Source organism: Ptiloglossa arizonensis, chromosome 5 (genome assembly GCF_051014685.1).
Source record: "Ptiloglossa arizonensis isolate GNS036 chromosome 5, iyPtiAriz1_principal, whole genome shotgun sequence".
Classification (NCBI taxonomy): Eukaryota; Metazoa; Arthropoda; class Insecta; order Hymenoptera; family Colletidae; genus Ptiloglossa; species Ptiloglossa arizonensis.
In genome coordinates this window covers 15,516,129-15,539,080 of record NC_135052.1, presented here as the reverse complement: position 1 = coordinate 15,539,080, position 22,952 = coordinate 15,516,129, and the positions used below count along the sequence as shown (strand labels likewise).

The 22,952-nt window shown below is 38.8% G+C and overlaps 2 protein-coding genes across 2 annotated transcripts; one reads left to right on the top strand and one right to left on the bottom strand.

The window, feature by feature from the left end:
* The first annotated feature begins 2,189 nt into the window (after positions 1–2,189).
* Positions 2,190–20,196, top strand: Mtp (microsomal triacylglycerol transfer protein). The gene is made up of 6 exons (XM_076312362.1): positions 2,190–2,206; positions 6,658–6,815; positions 7,598–7,621; positions 10,500–10,693; positions 12,568–13,221; positions 17,716–20,196. Exons 2-6 carry the CDS (start codon positions 6,749–6,751, stop codon positions 19,459–19,461), a joined length of 2,685 nt encoding a protein of 894 aa, XP_076168477.1. The 5' UTR covers positions 2,190–2,206; positions 6,658–6,748; the 3' UTR covers positions 19,462–20,196.
* LOC143147262 (uncharacterized) lies at positions 19,555–21,606 on the bottom strand. Its single transcript, XM_076312366.1, has one exon. It carries the CDS (start codon positions 21,595–21,597, stop codon positions 20,575–20,577), a length of 1,023 nt encoding a protein of 340 aa, XP_076168481.1. The 5' UTR covers positions 21,598–21,606; the 3' UTR covers positions 19,555–20,574.
* Positions 21,607–22,952: the final 1,346 nt, after the last annotated feature.

The following is a 22,952-nucleotide window of genomic DNA, read 5'->3' as shown; positions in this document are numbered from 1 at the left end:
CGGTGGTCAGTATTGGCGACCCCACTCTCATAATTTTTTTTTTTCACTCATTTTATTTTATTTGTTCTCTGATTTTAATTTTTCCTTGTTGCTTCATGTTTATTTTTTTGTCACTGCATCGTTTATTTTCTTTGTTACTTCATGACTGTTTTTAATCACTAACCAACTTCATTTCTCTGATGCCTTGACCTTAGGTTTCTCTTTGGTAGGCACATCATAGAACGAAGAACCAAGAACGAAGAACGAAGAACGAAAAACGAAGAGGACTCTTTCGTCGCAACCATCGTGGGATCATTAGTTAAGCTTAGAATAAGTTAGTCTTAAGGCCACCATGTACAAATATCTGTCATCTGCCGAGCAATTATCCATTCTTTAGCTTAGTTTTGCTCGCTTCCTCGTTTCTCAGTCCGGCCACCTCTGCTTGTTGCATAAGCAAGTGACCGGCCGTGTAGGTGGTCCGAACGGTCTATCGCCGTCTCCTCCGGTGCGTCCGCTTCCAGAGAGGGCATGTTGCGAGCACAGGAGCAGGCATTTTTGCTGGTCCCTGTGAAAGCCTCCAAAATAAGACCCTCTCATCGTAAAGGTGAGAAACGGGGCACTCCTCTAGGGGAGTGGATGGCGTCGTTCGTTTTCTCTCGAATCGGACCCACCGAGGGGAAACGGGATAGACCTAGTAGGATCAACTCCACGGTACGCGTCGCGTCTTTCCCAATTTTGCCTCATTTTTTCCACAATGTAATCGTTCGGCAGAACTAAACCAGGAGATCGAAGGAACTTTGATTCCTTCCATCTTACTAGTTTAGTAATTTCGTTTGTATTGCGTGTCGAGGGAGATCGATGGAACTTCGATTCCATCTATCTCCCTCCGGGTCTCCGCTCGCAGCAACCTCCACGTGGTGAGACCTGGTAATCGGTATTACTCGCGACCAGAGATTGTTCGTCGCGAATAATGCCGAGCTAATTGGCTGCAAACTTGTAATAGTTATATAAGATTTAAGGAGAAGTAGAACACTGTAGAAAACTATATTTTTGTAATGCTGATGAAAGTTTAAATATATTAATGTAATGAAGAATGCGATTGTATCTCCGCTGTATTGGTGTACTTCAATAAATTCATTTGAAGTAACAGCAGTAGCTTTTTTTCCGTTTGTTTGCTTCCATGAATGGAATATGAGTGAATATTTTTGTAAATCGTAAAAATATGAGTGTAACTCTAATGCATTTTGATAAATTCATTATATATAGTACGAGAAGCCTTTATTCACCACCTATTTTGCTTCCATTCCCTCTGTATGGTCATACAGATACTCAATACTTATAAATTATAAGTCAGGGAAACAATATGAAAACCTCTAGAATCATTACACTGAAATCAAAAGATCGTTTGAAAATCAATAAAATTTTACGAGACCAGTATTTATATATACCATCGTCTATACTATATCTCACTTGATTTCTGAGTATTAGCAAAATATTTAATTATGGTCATATACTGTTGTAATTCCTACACTTAATATGCTTGAAATTTCATTTCAGTGAGTATCAATAACGTTGAGAGTGACAGAAATGGTCTATCTAGAGATGATGAGTACGCAGACATGGAATACACGATAAAATACCGACCTCGAAAGGTATGAATGATTTGTAGCGCACTCTGTGCACAGCTATGTGGGCTAGATACGAATTAAAGTTTGCAGGTAATGCCATTCGTATCATGGAGCTCTAACGTCCTCTTACCACTTCAGTGTCATATTTATCGTTATCGATTCAGAAAGGTTGCTAATTTGAGCTCGAAGAGCGGTAAGCATTAAAACTATGTATGTCGACTGTTACTGATCCACATATGGTTGAAGTTGGAATCGATATGTCAGACCTATATTTGATTCCGTAAAGACCAAACAAGTAATAAAATATTTTCTTTGGTTATTACGCCAGATAGAACGGTATCTAAAATTTCCGAGATGAATGAAACCATTTGTCCGTGCTACGATATGCTAAACATTTATCAAAAGAACATGGCGCCCGCTAAAGAATGAAATGTAGTCTAATATATCAATAGAAAAACCAGTAAAATCACTTCAAGAGCAAAGGTTAAATTGAGCGATTAGAACACTTCCGAGGTCGGTTAGGTCTGGAATTTACAATTTCTCACACATTCTATCGGCATTTGCTCGAACAGTGCTCAAGCAGTTCTCGCCTTCTGTAGGTAATGTATATTTTAAGTCCAGTTTCCATTGTGTTTTGAAGTTATATTCGTCATGCGATGTTTGAATATATAGTTTATTTTTAACGCTTTAACATTTTCAAAGTATTCGTGGTATTGTTACTAACTTGTTATTACGGAGGACTGAATTTCCAATTTTAACTTCAGAAGGTAAGTAAGTGTACTTTAATTTTACTTTTCAACTTATAAGAAAGGAAAATATTGCAATGCATTGCTTTGTGGTACTTTATCTTATATATTCAATTTTTAACAATTTAAACATTTTTTGCTAAAAATATAATTTCTCGTTAATTAAACATAATTTAACATTACTATTCGAATAACGTCTAAATCCTTCACATTTTTTACCAATATTATTTTCTTTCGACGTCTTTTAAAATGAATTTCTCTAACAAAATAGTTACAATTTATAAGAAAGAAAGAAATCTAAAAATAGGGTATTATGTGTCATATCGTCGTACCGTGTCATTCGTCGTTAAAACTGAACTGTAAGATTTTATTGTGTGGCGAACCTTGTACCTCTAGAATATTTTACTCAAACAATAGATAACGAATACAAACAATGTAAAGCGATTTACCCGTGACGTTTATTTTATTGGACAGTTAAGCGCAATAGATTTGTATTCATTTAAAACTACATATTTCTTTATTCGATAATTAAAATTCTCACCTTCATTTGGCAAATAACAGTTGAAAATATTTTATTCTATTTTTTATTCGAAATTTGTATCGAAATAAAAATGTTGAACATTTTTAGGAAGTACTTATACACTTCGTGTATATAAAATTTGGTGGTGAGCAAATGGAGGTGTACATCTACAATTTTCAATCTTGTTTCACTAAAAAAAAAAGATTATTTTTTTTCGTTTCTTTGCTTCGGTAATCTATTAAATGATTCTCTTTGCCGAATAGAAGTTTTTCTTTTAAATTCGTCACAGAAAGTCAAGCTGGATAAAGTATATTTGTTCCATGGGAGTTCAACGAATTTCAAGTATTTGCTGTAGCAATTCTGCGCCTGTCAACGTAAAACGCAAGTGCTTTGACCGCGCCTGAACTTTGCGAATAACTATAGTTTCAAGGTTTCTAAGCTGTTTTGTGGGAAACTGAATAGCTTGGAAATATAATAATGTAATTGCTCCTAAAGAAATACACTTTATTCAATCACTTGATCCATAATAAAATTAATTGATCGTAAATACGTTTGTCAATAAAGATACAGTGTAATAATTTATTTATCTATCGCTTTAAGAATTATCAAACTTTTTAGGAATTTGTTAAAAAAATTAATTTTATACCACTTTTTAAAAATACTATATTTTTATTTACACTATTTTAACGTTAAGCCCATTTTACGCAAACTGTTTACAATACTCCTCTCCAATGAATATTGCTGCAAGTCCTGTACGATTAGAGAAATATTGAATCATTTTAAGATTTAAAATCGATCAATTTTCGATCATTAACGTACTAAATGTAGCATTCAATATTGTTACGATGAGTATTTTATCTTAAAACCCGTTAGAGATTCCTCCAGAGTTGCGGTGATACTTTACTCTCTGTATCTATACTGGCTATGGTTTATTCAATTTTAGAGAAGAAAATATAACTTTCTAAATAGTTTTAAAAAGGTTATCATTCAATAAGAAGAAAATACTCGAATTTAATACACGTACATCGTAAATTCTTATACGTACATATATGTATATTCTTGATCTGAGAGGACATTCTCCCTGCCATTTTATCATACCGAACATTGTACACTTAATTTAAATATTTATATTTTGTATATTATTTTACAGAATATATCATATACATTTCGTATATTATATAATATATTTATATACTTAATGGTAAAATACCATTGTATTTAAAATAATAGAGGAAAAATATACGATTGATCTTTTTCAATAATAATTACTATTAAAAACGAGTATATATTCCAAATTTTTAAACGATAGTAGTAATAATATTAAACCTTACGGATTGTATCATTTTTAAGTGATTATATCACTTTCGATGCAGAATAACAATGCGGGAATTAATCGTGGGATTCATTTACACTGAAATAATATAGTAGTATTCCGATCTACAACTTTAATAATAAGGGAGATAGAGAACTTGTTTGTAAAATAGGAAATTACGTGAACATACGTTATCTGAAATATATGGAATCATGTACGAAGAGAGAAGTATGTTTTCCAGTTTAATAATAAAGAATTCGCAAATGTAGGCATTTTATCAGCGTTCTTTTTAAAGCAAGAAAAAAAAAAAGGAATTTGCGACATTGTAGTTTAATTAATCTGCGTAGCTTCATTTGTTTCAAAATCACCGGAATAGGCACTAGATCTGCATAACTGTGTCACTTTTTCCTTTTCACCGTGAAAAAATAATTAGCGCGTGAAAATCATCTCTGTAACCAAAAGAGGCTTCGCTTTGCTACCATCGAAAAGAATAAAGCACGAGAATATAAATTTTACGTGAGAAATCAAAATGGTAAGGAATAACACCAATTAATACTTGCAGATATCTTCTGAAATATCATAATATAAAAACACATACGTATTTCAATTTATTTCGCGTCAATTTCCATAGACTTCGCTTTTTGTTCAACGTTTACAAAGATTTATTTTTCCAGTACTGGAAGCCTCGCTGACCCCAAGAATCTATTTTACCGCTACTATATTATCATCCATTCCGCTTATCTCATGTTCGTTCCGGTTTAAGTTTACGCCGTGTTCATATTTCGTTAGAATACTAATCTCAGCATCTTTGTGTGCCTCGCTTCGATTTACGAAAGTTAATCACCAGTAAACCGTGTCAAGTCGTTTATTCAAATCACTTGCGATCGGCGAAACATCTTCGAAACCTATACAAATTTACAAATTATCGTACACTGGCACACTGAATTTCATATTATTAAAAATTCATCTTAATTTTCTCCCCTAGAGGCTGAAACTTTTGTACATCAGCCCACGTACAGATCGGTAACGCTATAAATAGACTTAAATAAATATTAATTACGAATGATTTCAATATTGATAAAATACAAAATTGTAAAACATTTATTACGTTAACACTCTTACAAAAATTACCGCTGGCGGACAGATTTCACGCGGAACGTGCCACCATTAAAGTGTTAAGAGCTCTTAGTGCATTCGCAGCTTGCACAATACAACCATATTACCACGATATAAAAACGGGACAGTCTTGTAAAAATGAGCGATCTTTGCGTTCCACGAAACAATAATAAATAATAGATTGTTTTGAATGTATGCATCGATGAAAACACGATTTATTTGGTGTGACGGTTTTACGAGTTTGAAAATAGAAAGAAAAAAGAAAGAAATGAACAGTTCTTGAACTCAAAGTAAATGTAAAAACGGCGAAGTTACGAAAATAAGAAAATCACACGACAGAAGAAAACAAGAACGAAGATTTTTACAATAAAATACGAAAGACTTCTTTTCCAAATTGATTTCAATTTTAATTAATTCAACGTGTGTATTTTCCACTGTTACGATTCGTTTCGTCCAAGTGTCTCGATCCCCTGTGCACGCGCGAAGGGGAATGTAGTCTTATCCGTAAGAAGAATGTGAACGGTGTCAAGATATTTTTATTTAATCGCAGGCCTTCGACGGCTGACTAAAACGTACGACCCGACGCGACTCGCAATTCGTTCCGGAGATCAACTTCTCAACTCCGCACGGTACTTCTCGTTCGTTACAATGGATACGTCCAGTTATACCGCGTCCGCGTTGCAGACATCGCGAGATTACGTTTGTTAAAAACGAAAATAATCAAAATCGGAACATTTCGCGTTAAACTCGATGAGTTATACGAAATTAATCTCTTAAAAACACTGTCCAATTACGTAAACGACGAAACCTATCCAACTTACGGTTAACATCGACGTAAAATTAATTACAAGTTGAATGGGTTCTCCCGTTATCGAGAAATATTCGCAAACTTTTTCAGCTAATTGAGAAAATAAGAGAAACAAAAAAATGAAAAGGAAAAAAAGAGAAACAGGAGATACAGGAGACTCGGGTCGTGTCACTTTGGACTCGTAACCGCGAAGGTGTCACTTCCAATACCACTCGGGGCTGAAACAATTCACTGCACCTCTTCCACCGACGATACGGCAGGGAGAGACGGTCACGAGAACCGACAGAACCAGACAACGTGGAAAACTCGTCCCGTTTCGGAACGTATCGCGACACAGAAAACCAGACCGGCATCCCCACGCGACGTAGCTCCTCCTCCCCTCCAAGTAACCCGCAATTCTCGCGATGGTGGGGGTAGGTACATCGTCCTCGTGGTATTGCGAACCCGATTGGAGGGAGTAGCGCGAACAGAGGGAGGGAAACGGGCAGAGATGGTCGCGGGACTCAACGTCAGGCCTGCCCCGTCTAATTACTCGTATTTACTCGCAGAAGGAGAAGAGGACGGCACGGAGCATCGTAGAACACGAAGAGTCCGGGGTAGTAGGCACGAGGAAGGTCGTCCGAGAGGAACGAACAAACGATGGCCTGTCCGGAGAGGCCGGTCACGGCGCTCACCGTCTCCCTTGTCTACCTTCTGGCACTGTTCGGTGAGTTATCAGGCTGTGTTGGCCCGCCTGCTTTCTCTTCCTAGCATCACCGAGCCCTCTGGCCTCGCCTGTCCAACGCCATCCCCGCTACTTTCGAATCACGTCGTCGACCAAAGTCATTCATTAAAAACGAATCACCGGGGTGGGGGTAAATGCCCCCTTCGGAACGGGTCGCTGTTGACTTTTGACACCGCTCGTGACTTTTCTTTCCGGATGTTCCTCGGGGCCACGGTCGTTACCATTCGAACGATCGCGCGCGGCTCTTTCCTTTCGATTTCGCGTGAAATTCAACGCCGAAAAGAACAGAGAATCGAAGGGGATATTGTAATTCGTGAATTTTCGGGGGCACGGTCGTTACCATTCGAACGATGCCGCGCGCGGCTCTTTCCTTTCGATTTCGCGTGACATTCAACAGCGAAAAGAACAGAGAATCGAAGAAGATATTGCAATTCGTGAATTTTCAATCGGACTGTTTTCAAGTAATCTTCAACTTCCAGGGTTGTTGTATTTTTTTTTTTTTTTTAAGTTTTTCTTTTTTCTTTCAAATGTAGGTAGGTAGAATCGTATTTATCGCACGGTTGGCGAGACTTTGTATCGTTTTTGGTAATCGACCTCGTTCGTGTTTGGTTACGGAGATTGTGTAGCCTTCGGAAAACTCGATTCCAATCGGTGCATGGCAAACGTTGAAACAACGAGTGGGTTTTTACACACGCGAGTTGAAATTTATTTGAAAAGATGCTAGGCCTCTTTTTCAATCGAGATTCTATTTTTTTTGTTCGCAGGTTCCTACTGTCAAATGGCACCAGGTAAATTATTAATTTCTTTCGCGTAAGGAATCACGATCGAGCAAAGCTCGGTACTTAAACATATGGGGCAGTTAGTTTCGAAGCATAACAAAATCTCTTATTAAAGAACATGCTTGAGATATTATACTTCGGAATAGGAAAGAATTCAAGTCTATTTGAGATATTTGATTCTAAATTGTCTACAGAACTTCGTCGAGACTTAGGTATTTACGATTCAACGTCATTCTATTCAACATTGAAATTCTTACTCGAAACAGCGAAATTGAACCTGAAATCACCGTTATTTGCAGTCAGAATACTCGAGATAGAAGGATGTAATAAATTTATAACATAAAGGAGGTAGTACTGATCGTATCTTCGCCAAAGGAATTGCAACGCTCATTCATTATTTAAAACAAAATTGGAGAATGAAATTGGAATTTGTTAACATATACTTGTTCTTTTTTATCAAGGGAAATATCGCAATTCGCAACTTCCGCGTTAATACAAAGAAATAGAAATTCGTATAAAATATAAAAAATCGAAAAATGTTATCGTACATTCATTAACGTGTCATTCATTTACGATAGGAATGACCATTAGCGCGAGCTAATGGTACTCGATATGAGGAGTGGAAATGCGAAATTAATGCAATGTTTTACTCATGATTTATGCAACTTACAATTGCTATGTTTACGAAAGAAAATGAAAGAAAAAGGAGGTGTCGAGAAATCAATATTATCGGTATAAAATCAAAGTTATATCGCAGAAAAATATATTATTGTGAAATAAATGTGCTTTAAAACTTAAAGAAAGTAAAAAAACTAATGTGTCGACCCAATACTTGACACTCGTATTATCGACAAGTAATTTCCTAATTGCAAAATTCCCGTCGTTTAAGACTTATCTTTTCGCGTTACTGTAAAGGCGGTACCATTTCTGTGTTTATATCGTGTAACAGGGACTTTGTGAATTAACGGTGTCTATCGTTAGATTGTGTGGGTGTGCGTGAGTGCGTGCATACGTACACGCAAAAGGGATGCTCACTATATACACCTTGTAGTCGGTTTTAGAACAGCGATCCAGTCTCTGACGTATCTGTGCGCGTTAAATATGTACGGGTTTATATACAGGGTTGTTGAAAAGTACGAACTTCGTAAACGGAGTTCTACGCTAACACTGTACTGCCCGTTACCACTATCGTGGCGCCAGCTGTACGTTAAGAGCTCAAAGTTCGAACGTACAATTATTATTTAATCGTTTCGTAAAAATTTAATCGAATCGGCACCTTAACGAAATCAATTATCGAAAGTAATAAAAGTATACGATAATTTATGGAAACATTATTGTAGAAAATTGAAATTTACTACTTAAAATAATTTATATACATCGTATAATACTCTTTTCATAAGGTGCTAAATACGCGAGAAAAAGAATTTTTAATTGCCTGGGTGTCAAATCTTTCGATGAAATTTATTTTTAGATTTCGTCTTTTAATTGAGTTTCGACGCATTTTTGAGTCACCTTGTATATATAACTGTATGAATACATTTACTCGCGCGTGCACAACGCATCGTAAACGTACGCACGTGTGTATATGTGCACTTGCTGACACAAGTATCCGAACGAATCCGCAATTCTAACCTAGACTTTATTTCTTTTTAAGTGAATGTACATTTTCTTGCATCGCTTTTCGCGTTTTAGAAAGCAAAGCCAGAGTAAGGCGAGTAATTGCGAATTGATTTCAGAGTTTGCGCGCGTGTTAATTTCACAGCTTAAATGTCGATTTCGCTTCTACAATGATAATCAAATTTACAGTTTAGTCGTAATGTAAACTAGACGAGTGTAAACGCATACTACTTAACAATACGTGCATTCGGTAAAATAAACTAGACTAAAAATGAATCGTTCAAATAGTTACACCTGTTATATCGTTCAAAGAATCGTTTAATCAGACGTTCAAAGAATCGTTTAATCAAACGTTCAAATAATCGTTTGTATTATTATTTTATTTTTATAATACCTCTCACGAAAAAGGATAAAACGTTAATTTCAAACGATCGTGCATATTATAAAAACTAAAATGCATTAATATTTTTAAATATCAATCGATCCAATCAAATATTTTTCCAAAAGAATATCAAAAATCTTTACGCTATAATTACTTTACATCGTTATTTCAACGCGTAACTTTGAATCGCGCTTAAATACTCGCAAATAAAAAAAAAAAAGAAAAATTGAAAAAATTATTCTACACAATTACAAAAGTGAAAATTTCGGCGACACTCTGAATAAAAATGAAATAAGACGTAACCGGAATAGCCGAGAAAAGAGACCACTGTCTAAATTATCCTTTTAACACGCGCTTCGTATCCACCGAGATTCCTACACCGTAGAACAAGTATATCTTGACCAACCGCAACAATTTCGAGCCGAAATCCGTTACGAAACAACCTTCTCTTGTTCCCGGCGTCGATTCATCTACACCTCTGTACCTCGTTGTGTATCACCGAACGAGCAAACAAAAAAAAAAAAAAATGTTTCATAACTCTCAATCTCCGATCGAATATCTTATTCCGTGGACACACCGGGACACATACATTCACGTATCGACGAACGCCACGCTACGTATCTACGCGTCAGCCCGCATGCGACGCACGCGCACAGTCGACACAGTATCCTGTGTGTCTCGTCGTTTTAGATGAGCGGTTCCGGAGTAACAATGTTTGTCAGTCGAAGCGTGACTCTCGCCGGGTCGCATTCCAAAATTGAAAGGAGTTGTGTTACTTTCCGACCGGTCGTTCGAGTAGTTCGCCGAACGAGACAATGCCGGGACAATTCCGCCGAAATACCAACCATTCGATGATCGTCTACTGGAGGCTATGCGTAATTCTTGCAGCCGTGGCAGGGGCCACCAGAGGCTGGGACGTGGGAAACGGCCTCAAGTACAAGCTGACGACGACCTTGCTCTTCAGCGAGGCTGCTCTCTCGAAATCCAGCGGGGACGTTGGATTTCAATTGACCGGCGACCTGAACGTGATCGCCATTTGGCAGGAGCCGACCGACCACGATACCTTTTTGCTGCGAATCGAGGTACGAGATCTTTTTAACGAGAAAGAAATTAATTTCCTTTCGACCGACACGAGCGATTGTTGTGATACCGTGAGACGCTTATGGTTGATTAACCCCGGCAGGAAGACAGTACTTGCGAACCACTATGAATAGAATCGTTACAGCTGGACCCGTTACTCGAGAATTATGAAACTCTAATCTGTTATTTATCAACGAGATCGGGAACAGAGAGCATCCATGGTGGTCTTAAGAGCGAGTCGAGCGAAAATATTTAATGATTTATTTCGACGGTTCGGGACACATTGAGAATCTTCGGGAACGATTTAGTAGCTTGTTCCAAATTTTGTGAAGTATGTACAAATAACAGTGAGAAAAGGATTAGAATAATTTATTTGTTTACGGATCGCTCCGAGAAATAAAGTTAATCCGATTGCTCTTGGTTTTAGAAAGTTTACATATTCTGTTAAAGGGATCAGCTGTGACAAGGTTGGAAAAGTGAAGGGATGGTCAAAAAGATAGAAGATACTTGGTAGGCTAGGAAGGGGTATTAAAGTTTACACTGGTGGTTACGAGAGAGTGTTATTGGTATGCCCATGGATGATCTTGTACAGAGAGCAGAGGTCAACATTGGTTGTTTAAAATTTAAGTGACTGTACCTTGAACATTAGTGGGTCATAATTGTGATCTTGCCTGGATAGAGATTAGCTTATTGTAGAGACATTAAAATGAAACATTTATCAAATATCTATTTGAATTATGTAAGATAATAAAGTATATTATTTGAACACTGATATGCGGTAAACTTGTAGAAAAATTCGACTTAAAATTGTATGTGCCACATCTTAATTTCTTAATCGTTTAGTCGAATCGCTTATTAGGAAATGATATGATTTTTGGTTTCAGTTTAAAAATGTTACTCTGTAAAATATAAGTCTTGTTGATATATTTTATATTAGATGACACTTTGTAGTTTTCAGTAATGATATTTTTCTAAATAGATAATTTAAAACAGATTACCTAATGTTACACGGCTTAGATAAGCCATGCTTATAATTAAGAGCCTCATTTTTACAGACGTAAAGTTTGCATTTGAAAATAACATTTCGTTTCTAATTTACCTTAAAATGAAACAGTTAATCGTGCCCCTATACATGGTATGCTTATCGAACAAGCGACGATAAGTATTAAATATATCTGTGTTCCAGTATGGAACTGATAACCTTTCTTTCGTAGAAAGGGCAAACTGAAACATGTTGGCATATATTAAATCAGATATTCAACTCGAATTGAATATTTAAAGTTTGAAAATTCCATTTCTAAATTTTAAATCGAAATTATCATTAATGCTCTATATAATGATAATTTTCAGTTATTTTGAGTCAATAATCTTAGTTGTTAGATATATTTGTAAAGAAATATGTTTAAAGATAACGAATTATCGTTTCATACGTTACAAAGATCACATCGTTTGCATAATGGATGCAAAATGTTTAAATTTCAATATCATTTTTACAAATAAGCTATTCTTAGAGATTAGACTATATTTTAAGAAATATTAACAAACAATCTGTACGTCGATTAGGAAGATTGTAAATATAAACATTCCATTATTTCTATTTTTACTTTAATCCGAATAAAAGTAAAATTAAATAATTTCTCTTTTTCTCCCACTTATTCGTATAAATCAAATTTGATAAATGAACCAAAACTTAAATATTAAAGTGCGTAAAGAAGAAATATTAATTTATGAAGAAGAACACAGTTTCAAAGTAGAAAGTAACAATGAAAGAGTATCAATGCACGGTGAAGTCTAATCCTCGAGAAAAGCTCGTTTGTCAACCTAATACGTATAATATCAGATAATTTCGCTCGTTAACGCAAATAATTGTTCACAGCTACTGTCGCCGCAGCTATGGATTAAATCACGAAGAGCTCCAGAACCAGAGGGTTTCGTCGAGCATTCGTCGAGGGTGGCCGCGATCGCCCAGAAGCCGCTGTTGGTACTCTGGAAAAACGGGGAGATAAAATCGTTGTACATGGATGCATCGGAGAGTATCTCCTCGGCGAATGTGAAACGCGGTCTGGCTAGTCTCTTCCAATACAGAGTGTTCGACAATGACGTCCAAGAACGGGACGCTTCTGGCCTCTGCAACGTGACCTACCACTCCCTCGGTCCTAAGACCGTAGGAAAACGAAAGACATTTTGCAAGCACAGCCTTCTGCCACAAAGAAAACGTCACCCAAATCCACTCTTCGGCGTGAAGGTCGCGAGTACTTACAATTCCACATACGAGCTCACGCATAATCTTTTACCGAGCCTGGTTCGCGAACAGGAATATCATAAAATAATATCGATCGCGAGACAAGAACTTGGTACCACTGTGATATCTAAAAGAACGCTCGTGCTAGTTCCTGACACTGTGAACGTGAAAACCGTGCAGGCTGATACCTTGAAACAAGCTGTCGCGGCATTGCTACCCGGAGCCCAGGAGACGAACATCGAACTGCAATTGGAGCCAACCACGTGTCCGAATGGCGTGTGTCAAACGGTTAGTTTAATACTAGTTTTTGATATCTTCGAGGGACTATCGTAACCGGGTGAAAATCGATCAATCACCGAGGACCGTTCTCCCTTTGTGAGTGACGTTAAAATACGTCTCTTACATTGGGTGTAAACGATCGACAATTATCACTTATTTGCAGTTCGATAGAAAATGAAATTACAAATACACTTAAAACGACACATTTTTTTGCTACGAAACATACTGTGTTTTTAACAACACATTACAATGATTTTTAAAATTCTACGATTTGAAGAAAGATATATATGACTATATATGACGTATATTGTAATTGACTTTCGATATTTTCTCGACAATTTTCTTGTATTTCTTGATCGTGGTGCAACACGGATATAATTTTCTCGATTGTTTTGTTATTCGTGTTATTATTTGCAATGCAACGTTTTCTAGCTAGACCTGTTACACTTTTTGCTTTATGACGTGGCTCGGAATCATTCATAAAGATATATTCTTTATAGTTTGGAGATTAACGCTTTTACCACTCATCATAAACTTGACCATTATTTTTAGAGGAGGTTAGACCCTTTCAATGATGTAGTCTGGATAATATTGTTCTCCAACTCTTCTTCGTACAAATATATTTTTGTCCATAAGAATTTCAATGGGTGAAAAGTCCACTTTGAAAAATCGTAAAGTTATCCATTTCTGTTTATAGAAAGAAATATATGTAAAATATATAGAGATTGAAAATCCATACACACTGTCGACCAATTCACTATGGGTCAGAAGTCGAAAAGAAATAGCCAAAATTCAAGAGTTCATCGTACTTTTCTAAATTTTGATACTTAAGACTTTCCGAAGTAACTTGTGATGAATCTGACATAAAAATATTCAAAATTTAAAACAATGAACTGAAAAATATTACTATAGAATCTAAAAAGTAAGATTGAAACTCCTGTAATTTGCCCACAATATCCGTAGTTTTCACAACCTATCGCAAGGAGGTTATAGTGAGATTTCAGACCCTTTGAATACCATTTCAATAATTTTGGAATCCCCTTGTCTCTCACTACTTAAAGTGTTACAAAATGCAAAAGGGTCCTTTCAGTTTTTACAATTCTGTAGGTAACGTCAATCATTTGTTATTGAACGCCTATTTAATCAAATGCAAATTGTTTCTTCTAACAGTTCCAGCTCATCTAAGTGTATAAAAGTTTGTAGAAGACCTGTATTTTTGCTCCCTTCGTCTTCGTCATCATCTGCATCCGCGTCTTCACTATTATTATCGTGTACATGAAAAAGAGGACAAGTACTCGCATTTATTTCAGGAAATTTTGTTTTTGTTAAACGTGAATCAAGATCTAAAGTAGACATTATAACATATAATGTATATTTATGTAGTCTACAAATTCTCTATAATTTTTGAAACGATTATTACGAGCTTCTCACGCTTCTTCGTCAAACATTCCTACAAGTACGATGTTCGAACTTATTATATCTGTTCCGCTAATCAAAATGTGTGGAGTTTATATTTCAAAATTACTTAACCACTTAGAATTAGTATACACTTTTTCGAATACACTCACAAAGGAAAGGACAAATTGTTTCTTTCTGTCTACGACTTGACTACGACCGATCGACTAATGTTCTCAATTTATTCGTCTTATTCTTAATCCGTTCATCTATAAACAAATATAGAACAATAAAATTCCATAAATTTAACACAAATTAAAAAATGGAACAGGAATGGTTGAATCAAAAAAATACTTTGTTCATGTGTACTTCAACTATTCCTGAGTATGATGATAAGTTTCCTTTTGGTTAATTTTCAAGTTCGTTTTTGACCACTTTTCTTCGACTTCTGGCCCACAGTACAGCGAGTCGTTGGCGACCATGAAAACGCGAGGAACGCACGAGCGACTCGCTGGTCGCCGCGACTACTCGAATGCATTGGAACAAATGCACCCATTCGCATGACGAGCAACTTTCTTGGAGTCCAGTCACAAATAACGTAACCATGAGCTTCGATGCCGAAAGACTCATTTCCGAAATAGAATCTCGAAAAGCAATGTGGAATATATCTCGTGAAGATTATACCAATCAGGAGATTAAAAAGAAGCAACGGAAAAAAATTGTTAATGTATTCGTAACCGAAAAAACTTCGGCAGAGGAGAAGAAGGATTTCGGTAAGCAAACTTTCTTAATTATTTCAGCGATAATCGATACACCAATTATAAATGCGTAGCGTAAATCGAAAAATGTACAACCTCTTGCCAAATATCTGAAATATAAGAAATATAACTTTTTAAAGATATAACATTTTATTATAGGTTTAAATTTTCGAAAAAGATGGAAAAATTTGAGAAGCCGTTTCTCCTGAGAACCAAGAAAAATAAAAAGTATGAATAGCTGATCCACTGCCTCGCGAAAAAGTCTGTACATTTATTATAATCAGTTGCAATTTTAAATGTATAACAATGAACGCAACTGCGGATAGTTGTCCCGAAGAGAATGAACAATGTTGTCAACATTTCTTATGTTGAAGAAAACATAATGGGGTCATATCCAGGATATACAACGACTAAAAAACAACCTAAACAAGCTGACAGCACGAACGAAGAGCTAGTAAATATTCTATGAAAATTTAAAAACGTCCGAGTACGGAAAGAGGCGGCTGAAGAGAATGAAGACTGAATATTTTTATTATCCTTTTTGACAACATTTAAAAACATGCACATCATTATAATCAAGTTAACTATTACAAGATGCATCCTTCGACCAGTCAATATTCGTCTACATCTCTTTTTGGAATGTGCGAAATCAGAAAATGTGTCTGAAAAATCTGACTATTTAAATTTATTTTATCTATCTTTAAGTTTTATATTAAAAGTTATATTTTTAAGTTTTTCGTTATATTAATAATGTACATTGATAATAAATTACTTATCTCGAAGTAAAAAATAGTTTCTCTTCAGTAAGAATGGAAAGTCTCATAATCGTATCCGTACTTCTTATCGATGATTTTGGAAGCTCGTTAAACCATTTGACCAACATTCTAATGAAATTGAAGAATTTATCTTCCAATGTCTTCAAAAAATATGACGATCATTCCTTTCGGCGGTGTTCCGCTAATAAAAAAACACTTCATAATTTTTACAATCTAAACTACTGACCAGTTACGATGTAGTTTGCTCCATTGCAGCCATTTTTTCTTCGTGGTTTCCGTCAATTTCAGTTTATTAACTGGACGGAAAACTTCAAAACTTTGTTCTTTTAATCACCAACGTAATGTGCGATACTGGTGTACCAGCGTCTTGAATCAGTTTTGTTATTACAGATTTAAAAAAGCACTATTGCATATGAAACCGTAATCGAAAGGTATAAATATTTCTCCAACTGTTAATAATAATTCATCAGCCACTGTACTTTCACTCGAAACTTGTTTAGGTTTTCGTTCGATGTTTACGGTATATGTGATTGTAACTAAAACGCGAAAGATAATACAGTGTACATAGCTAAATGGTATTGCGATTATAGTCACTAATTATCACTAGTCTTGAGTACCCAAGAAGGGTTGGTTTTTTTAGGCTTGGGTTTCAAAAGAATGGACTTTAAAGATCTTCCAAGTACTCGTACACTCGACCATAATCGAATCATAACCAACTGGCCGCTCAAAGTCAGTGCCTTGACTGTGAATCATGTCAGACACGTCTCGTGCTTTTACGTCATGCTTGTTTGCATCTCTATTTAAGAAGCAGGGAACGCGTGCCTGTAGGTTTGCGTAAGTTGACGAAAGATAGAGAGGGTTCAATTGGCGAAAGACTACGATATTAGTAAGCATACAATGGTATCGGGCAAATAGTTGATTTCAATCGAATTATCGAAGAGAAAATAGTAATTTCATTTGGATGATTAGGGATGATGATGAACCAAGCTTTAAAACTAGCGAAAATACTGTATAATGAAAACAGTATTGTTACGTTAATTGATCTAATTTTTTCTTAAATACGGAACAAGTGAAATTTAATTGTTTATTTTATCGTAAATTTAAAGAGGACAAATACTTGTAAAAATATAAGTAAATCGTTGATAATATAATTACCAACGAGGCAGACCTTAAATTTACCTATACATTTATCGTAGAATAACAATTTTCATTAGAAAATTAAATTGTCTACGAAATGGTTTCAAGAAACCGAATGTCTATTTTCGTATTGATTTTATCGTATTAATTTGGAAGGGTGTTAGGTTGGCGACCTTCTTCGATATTTCGCAAATATTTCATATTGATCGTTACCCAGCCAAAACCAATAACACTTGACGTCTAGAAAGACCGGAAAGCCTAAAATTATCTTTATTTAAATTAGCAACTTTGCGCGTCGTACGTTTTTCATCTTCTATTTGCACACGTCTAATAGATGATTAATGAACGATAAAAGAATATAGTAGATATTAGAGATACAGTACGAGAAATTAAAAAATTTTTTTGAACAAATATTTGCTAAACTAATTTCTTTTCAGATTGATCAAACGATCGAAGAATATCGTAGCGCCCTCGACAATAGTGCACTAGGCACCGGGAAATCCGCATCGGCGTTTCTGAAGCTGGTACCACTAGTCAGGTCCGCCTCGTCGGAGGAACTGCTCAAGTTACTGAAAAGTCCAAGGTATCGTCAATTGAAAACGCAACTGTTGGATATTATCGGTTCAACGTCAACGTTACCAGGTCATCAAGCAGCGATGAAGATCCTCAGGCAAGACGAAGTAGGCGACGACACCGAGAGATACCTTCGGGCCCTGTCTTTGTCACCGACACCAAACGCGGACGTAGCGAAAGACGTATTGAAGAGATCCGAGGAAACACTACAGAACGACAAAGTGTCCGAAACATTGGCCCTGACCGCTGCGGCGATGGCTTATCATTTGGAATCGCTATCCGTCGCCGAAAAGGCTAGAATCAGTTTGGAGATCGGGCTGGACAGCTGCACCGGCGAGGAATGCAAGTTGAAATTCCTAAGAGCTCTCAGAAACCTGAGAAGCAAAGCCGCGATTCCGACGCTACTGAAATATGCGACGAGCGAGGAGAAGGCCGTCAGCGTGGCAGCTTGGGCGGCACTTTCTACACTCTCCAAAGACTCGATAACCGCCGAGGTGAAAACCGTTGCTAAGCGAGTCTTCTATCAAATCGGTGGACCTAAGAGAGACAGCAGCGCCCGAACCCTAGCGTTAAACATTATTCTCGAGTCCGGGCCGTCCAAAGAGGATATCAAAGATCTGGTGGAATACTTAAGCGGCACCGACTCTGCCTACGAAATACGAAAATATCTGAGCCAACGTTTAGAACAATTGTCCGACGCGGACCCGAAGTTTGCGGCAGATCTGGACGAGATTCTCGCGAGACGTGGAAGTAACATAGTGAATTACAACGTGTTCTCGCAGTACGGTTTGAGCACTGCTTTCACCAGAAGCTTTCTGAAATCGGCAGACAGCAACGGGTCTCTGGTAACCATGCAGGAGATCAACTCGGGATTGTTAAAACGCGGTACGGTTGACGTGGTCATGGAGGTTAACGAGCACAAGGAGGCACTTTTCTCTCTCGGGCTGTTCGCTGGTGGTCTAGGAGGTTTCGCTTCGAGTTCCAATCAGGAGGAAGAGACGGAGGAAGACGAACCGACCACTGCGGGAATGGAAATCGATTTTCTCGGGGTTGGCATCAGACCGTTTATCTTCTTCTCCGGGCGAGGGGAGCTGATGAGCCACGTCTGGTCCGGTACCGCTTCTGAACGAACTCCGGCATTCCAAGCCCTGGCTTCCGTTTATAACTACAACGAATACATTCCATTGGCTTCTGGTATCGTAGCAGAGACCGACGTTCAGGGTGCGGTGAGCTTCGATTTGGCAGGACAAATCCAGCTGAGTCTTTGGTACAGGAACGCTCAATCGTTGGTGGATCTGAAAGCTGGCGTGGTGATTCAAGGTGGTACCAGGGTTCGCTCGGATTTCGTGCTGAGCACCGCGGAGTTCTCGATGACGATGGAGCCGACACTAGAGCTGGCTACCGACGTAGACTTCTACGGACCAATATCGTTGTGCATGAGGCTCAGCCAACCGGAGAACGTCGTCAAGTACCAAATTTACAAGATCGAAAGAATAGCCGGCAGTAGGCACAAGCTGCGAAAGACTAGAAGGATCAGGTTGCATAACCCGGGCAGGTCCTATTTTCTAAACAGGAAGAACAACGAGATGTGCTCGAAGTTGTTCAGTTAACTTCTCAAGACTGCGTGAAACGTTGTTGCCGAATTTGACAGAGTTTACGAAGACAGTTTTATCGAAAATATTATTTTCCATCTTTCGCGCGTATCTATACGAAGTGTTGAGACTGACATCGCGTACGTTCTATCGTACGTGTGTTATATACATAGGTGTGCAATGTATTTTTATACCGTGAATCTCGTGCGTACACGTTCCTGTGTGCTGCGATTCGTGGACGAGGAGCAGTGTTCCATTAATAAAAGTCACTCGAAATCATTCCAATTATCGGTAGATTTATTTGTTCTCAATCCGATATCATTTGTCCGATTTCTCTTTTTGTATGCTTTTGTATTCTATACTCGACATTCCTGACACTTCGAAAGGACAGAAAACGTGATATCGAGTATTTGTAAAATGCGAAGCGAAAGGAAAGTAAAAATTTTGATGTGAAAAGTTTAATTATACGAATGAAAATCAATGTGAATACTAAAGCAACTAAATATTGAAATTAATAAAACTTAAAGTAACGCAACTTTGTATACGAACTGTTTTTACTCGAATATTGTTAACAACGAAAATGTTACGAACCGAAATATATTTTACTACCAAATTTTACAAAATAAAGCAACAAGATCGAAATTTGTACGCAATCTGAATTAAACGAGGAATTTTAATGTATTCGTGTAAAATATAACATAAAAAAGAATTCAATCTACTCTATACGAAGTGACATTAAAGTTCTAAAATGTTGTTCTTTGGAATATAAAATTTCTAACACTTCCGCCATAATTTCTGTTTACGTGCACTTGCAGGTTTCCCGAGGCAGCGTAATACCACCTAATTAACAATGGTCGGCATTCTGGACAATGAAAATCACGAATTCACGAGACATCGTAATTTCACGATTGGCAATTTACGGTAAAAGATTTCCAAAAATAATTTCCCCGTTATTGTTAACACAGAACACCGATACTGCGTTCACCGAGACGAATCGATCAGTCGAAGCGAACGTTCGAGGAGTAACTTTTATTCGTCCCCCATCAAATTCACATCTCTTTGTTCTCAGTCCCACGATTATCACCCGAAACGATTCGCTGTTCTCGCAGCTCCGTTCCGTTCTCTTGGCGCTCAACGACAGCCGCACTCGGTGACAACCATGTCCTCGTAACCGTATTGATAAGTCAAAGTTCCACTGGAATCGAGATACAGCAAACTCGTGGGCGCGAGCCTGGTCGGTACGCAGCAAGCTCTACCGACTGCTTTGCCTAGGTTGTCGTTACCCTGAAGGGCTCCGTGTACCAAGGTCTGGACGATCGCGTGTTTGGTGGGGCTCAGATGATCCCCGAATGGATAGAAACACTTCCCGGAGCATTGGTACGCCTCGTAACCCGGCGGTGCGACGATCCACTCGTCGTACGCGATCAACGAGAAGTCCACGTAGAGGGAACGACGTCTGCAGGAGTTTCTGCGTCTTCTGCGCAATCCATCGTCCTCTTCTTGTTCCTCCTCCGGAACGGAACGCCGTGGACGTTTCTGTTTCGCCTTGGTGTAGCTCAACAACAAGATCGGGCCATCCCCGCATGGACGATAACCGACTCTCCCGTACACGCGCAACTTGACCGTGTCTCCGTCCCTGGTGGCCACGCCGGAAGTGACGTTGAACGCTCGCCAACTGTCGTCCCGTCTCGACTTGCAGCTCGTCGGCTCGCGCACCTGGTCCAGCCGTACACGAAGTATAGCACCGGCTACACCGAGCAGTTCCGCGACTTCCAGCGTCTCGTCGGGATCGGCCGGTGGAACGGTGAACGCCAGGATCCTGGCACCGTCGCTGGTCGGTACGGATACCCTGATCGGTCGAAGGGCACGAACGATGTCCACGTCCGATCTTCGATGGTAAAGTTCCAGCATGTACTTGGACACCGCGCCGCGATACTTTCTGTGAACTTTGTCGTTGTTCGTTCTACGACTGGTTTTGTTCAACGATCGATGATGGATCACCGACGGTGACGAAACCGGTATAGAGAGATCGAACTGAATAGAGGCTTTCGCGTGTACGGCGGACGTACGCCAGGAGAGCGAACCCGTTCTCCACAAACCGTACACGCAGACGGTACCGGCAACCAGCAGCAATATATACCGAGTGGAACTCATTACGCCGTAAACACCGTGCTCTACCCGATACCGCCCAGCGGTTACTATCTACGTGTAAATGAAAAATCTCATGATTTTCGAACCGGAGTCGATCGGATTTCGCATCGGACTGCGAACGAATCCTTGGCCGAGCTGCTGAGACTGAAGGACCGCTTTTAAATAGCCGCCAATGACGAACGGGGATTCGAAATTGGCGCTGGAATGCGTTCTCTTATCACCAACAGACCGCCACTCGACTCACGGGCCACCCCGACGGGTCGCGAGTCCCGTTCCGTTCCGTTCGATCACGCCTGCGTGGCTTCGGCCAAGGGGAGACGCTCGGGGTGGACTTCTAAGGGTCGTTGCAGTAGCCGGCATCGATTCGACAACTGACGTCATAGCGCCGCAGACACGCCAGCGAAGAGCCGCAACGCGTGCCGCCGGCGAGATTAGTGTCATGCCGTGGCTCTGACCTGAGCTCTCCGCTGGCAACGGCCGGCCTCGGTTTTTCTCTACGGTTGCGACCCACCATCGAGTTCCCGCACGGGTGAATCCTGTCAGACGGTACCTCGACGAAGATCGCGCGACAACCCGGCAAATTAGTTTAACAGTAAGTAAGACGCGGTGCGCGACACGGGTTTCCAGTTTCATAGCGGGTGCGCGCTCGAACACTGTCCCTCGCGTGCCGCGGTTTTCCATTAGATGGAATGTAGCGCGAACGACGCGGTTAACGACGACGGCACACGATTCGCGTCCGACGCCTCTTCGAGCGTGCATTCCACCTCGCGTACCAACGTGCATATTTCATGTTTCGTTATCTTGTCTCGGTATCGCGTCGCGCTTCCTCGTTTCTGGCCCATATTTGTTTGTTTGTCCCGGCTGAATCGTTGCTTGGAAACCGAGGATTCAATCGGTCGACCGTTTCGTACTGGCTAGTGTCGGGTAATAATAAGACGAGCGAAATTTAAAAAAAAAACATCTTACGGGTGAATGAAACAATCTGTGTTCCCTTGTTTCTGTTATACGCTCGTACAATAGGTAAAATTACCGAAATTCTTCGAGGAATTTTTTTTTTCACGATTTTGCGATACTTGAAACGGAAGAGCGACTTCTCGAAAATAATTTCGAAGACATCGCGAAGATTTATCGAAATTAAATATTCGAATCGATCGAACGACAATTCTTGCGAATCTTTTAGGAAATTTTGTTCAGAAAGCGGTGCGCGAGTTATCTTGAGATTGAACACGTTGTTAACAATTGTCGTGTTTACACTTTCGTTATTGTTCTTTGTAACGTTGTGCGAGTAACTGGGAATAGCATTTTCCATACGGATGGATAATTAGAGTGCAAACGGTTGAAAGTCGATAAATTAATCG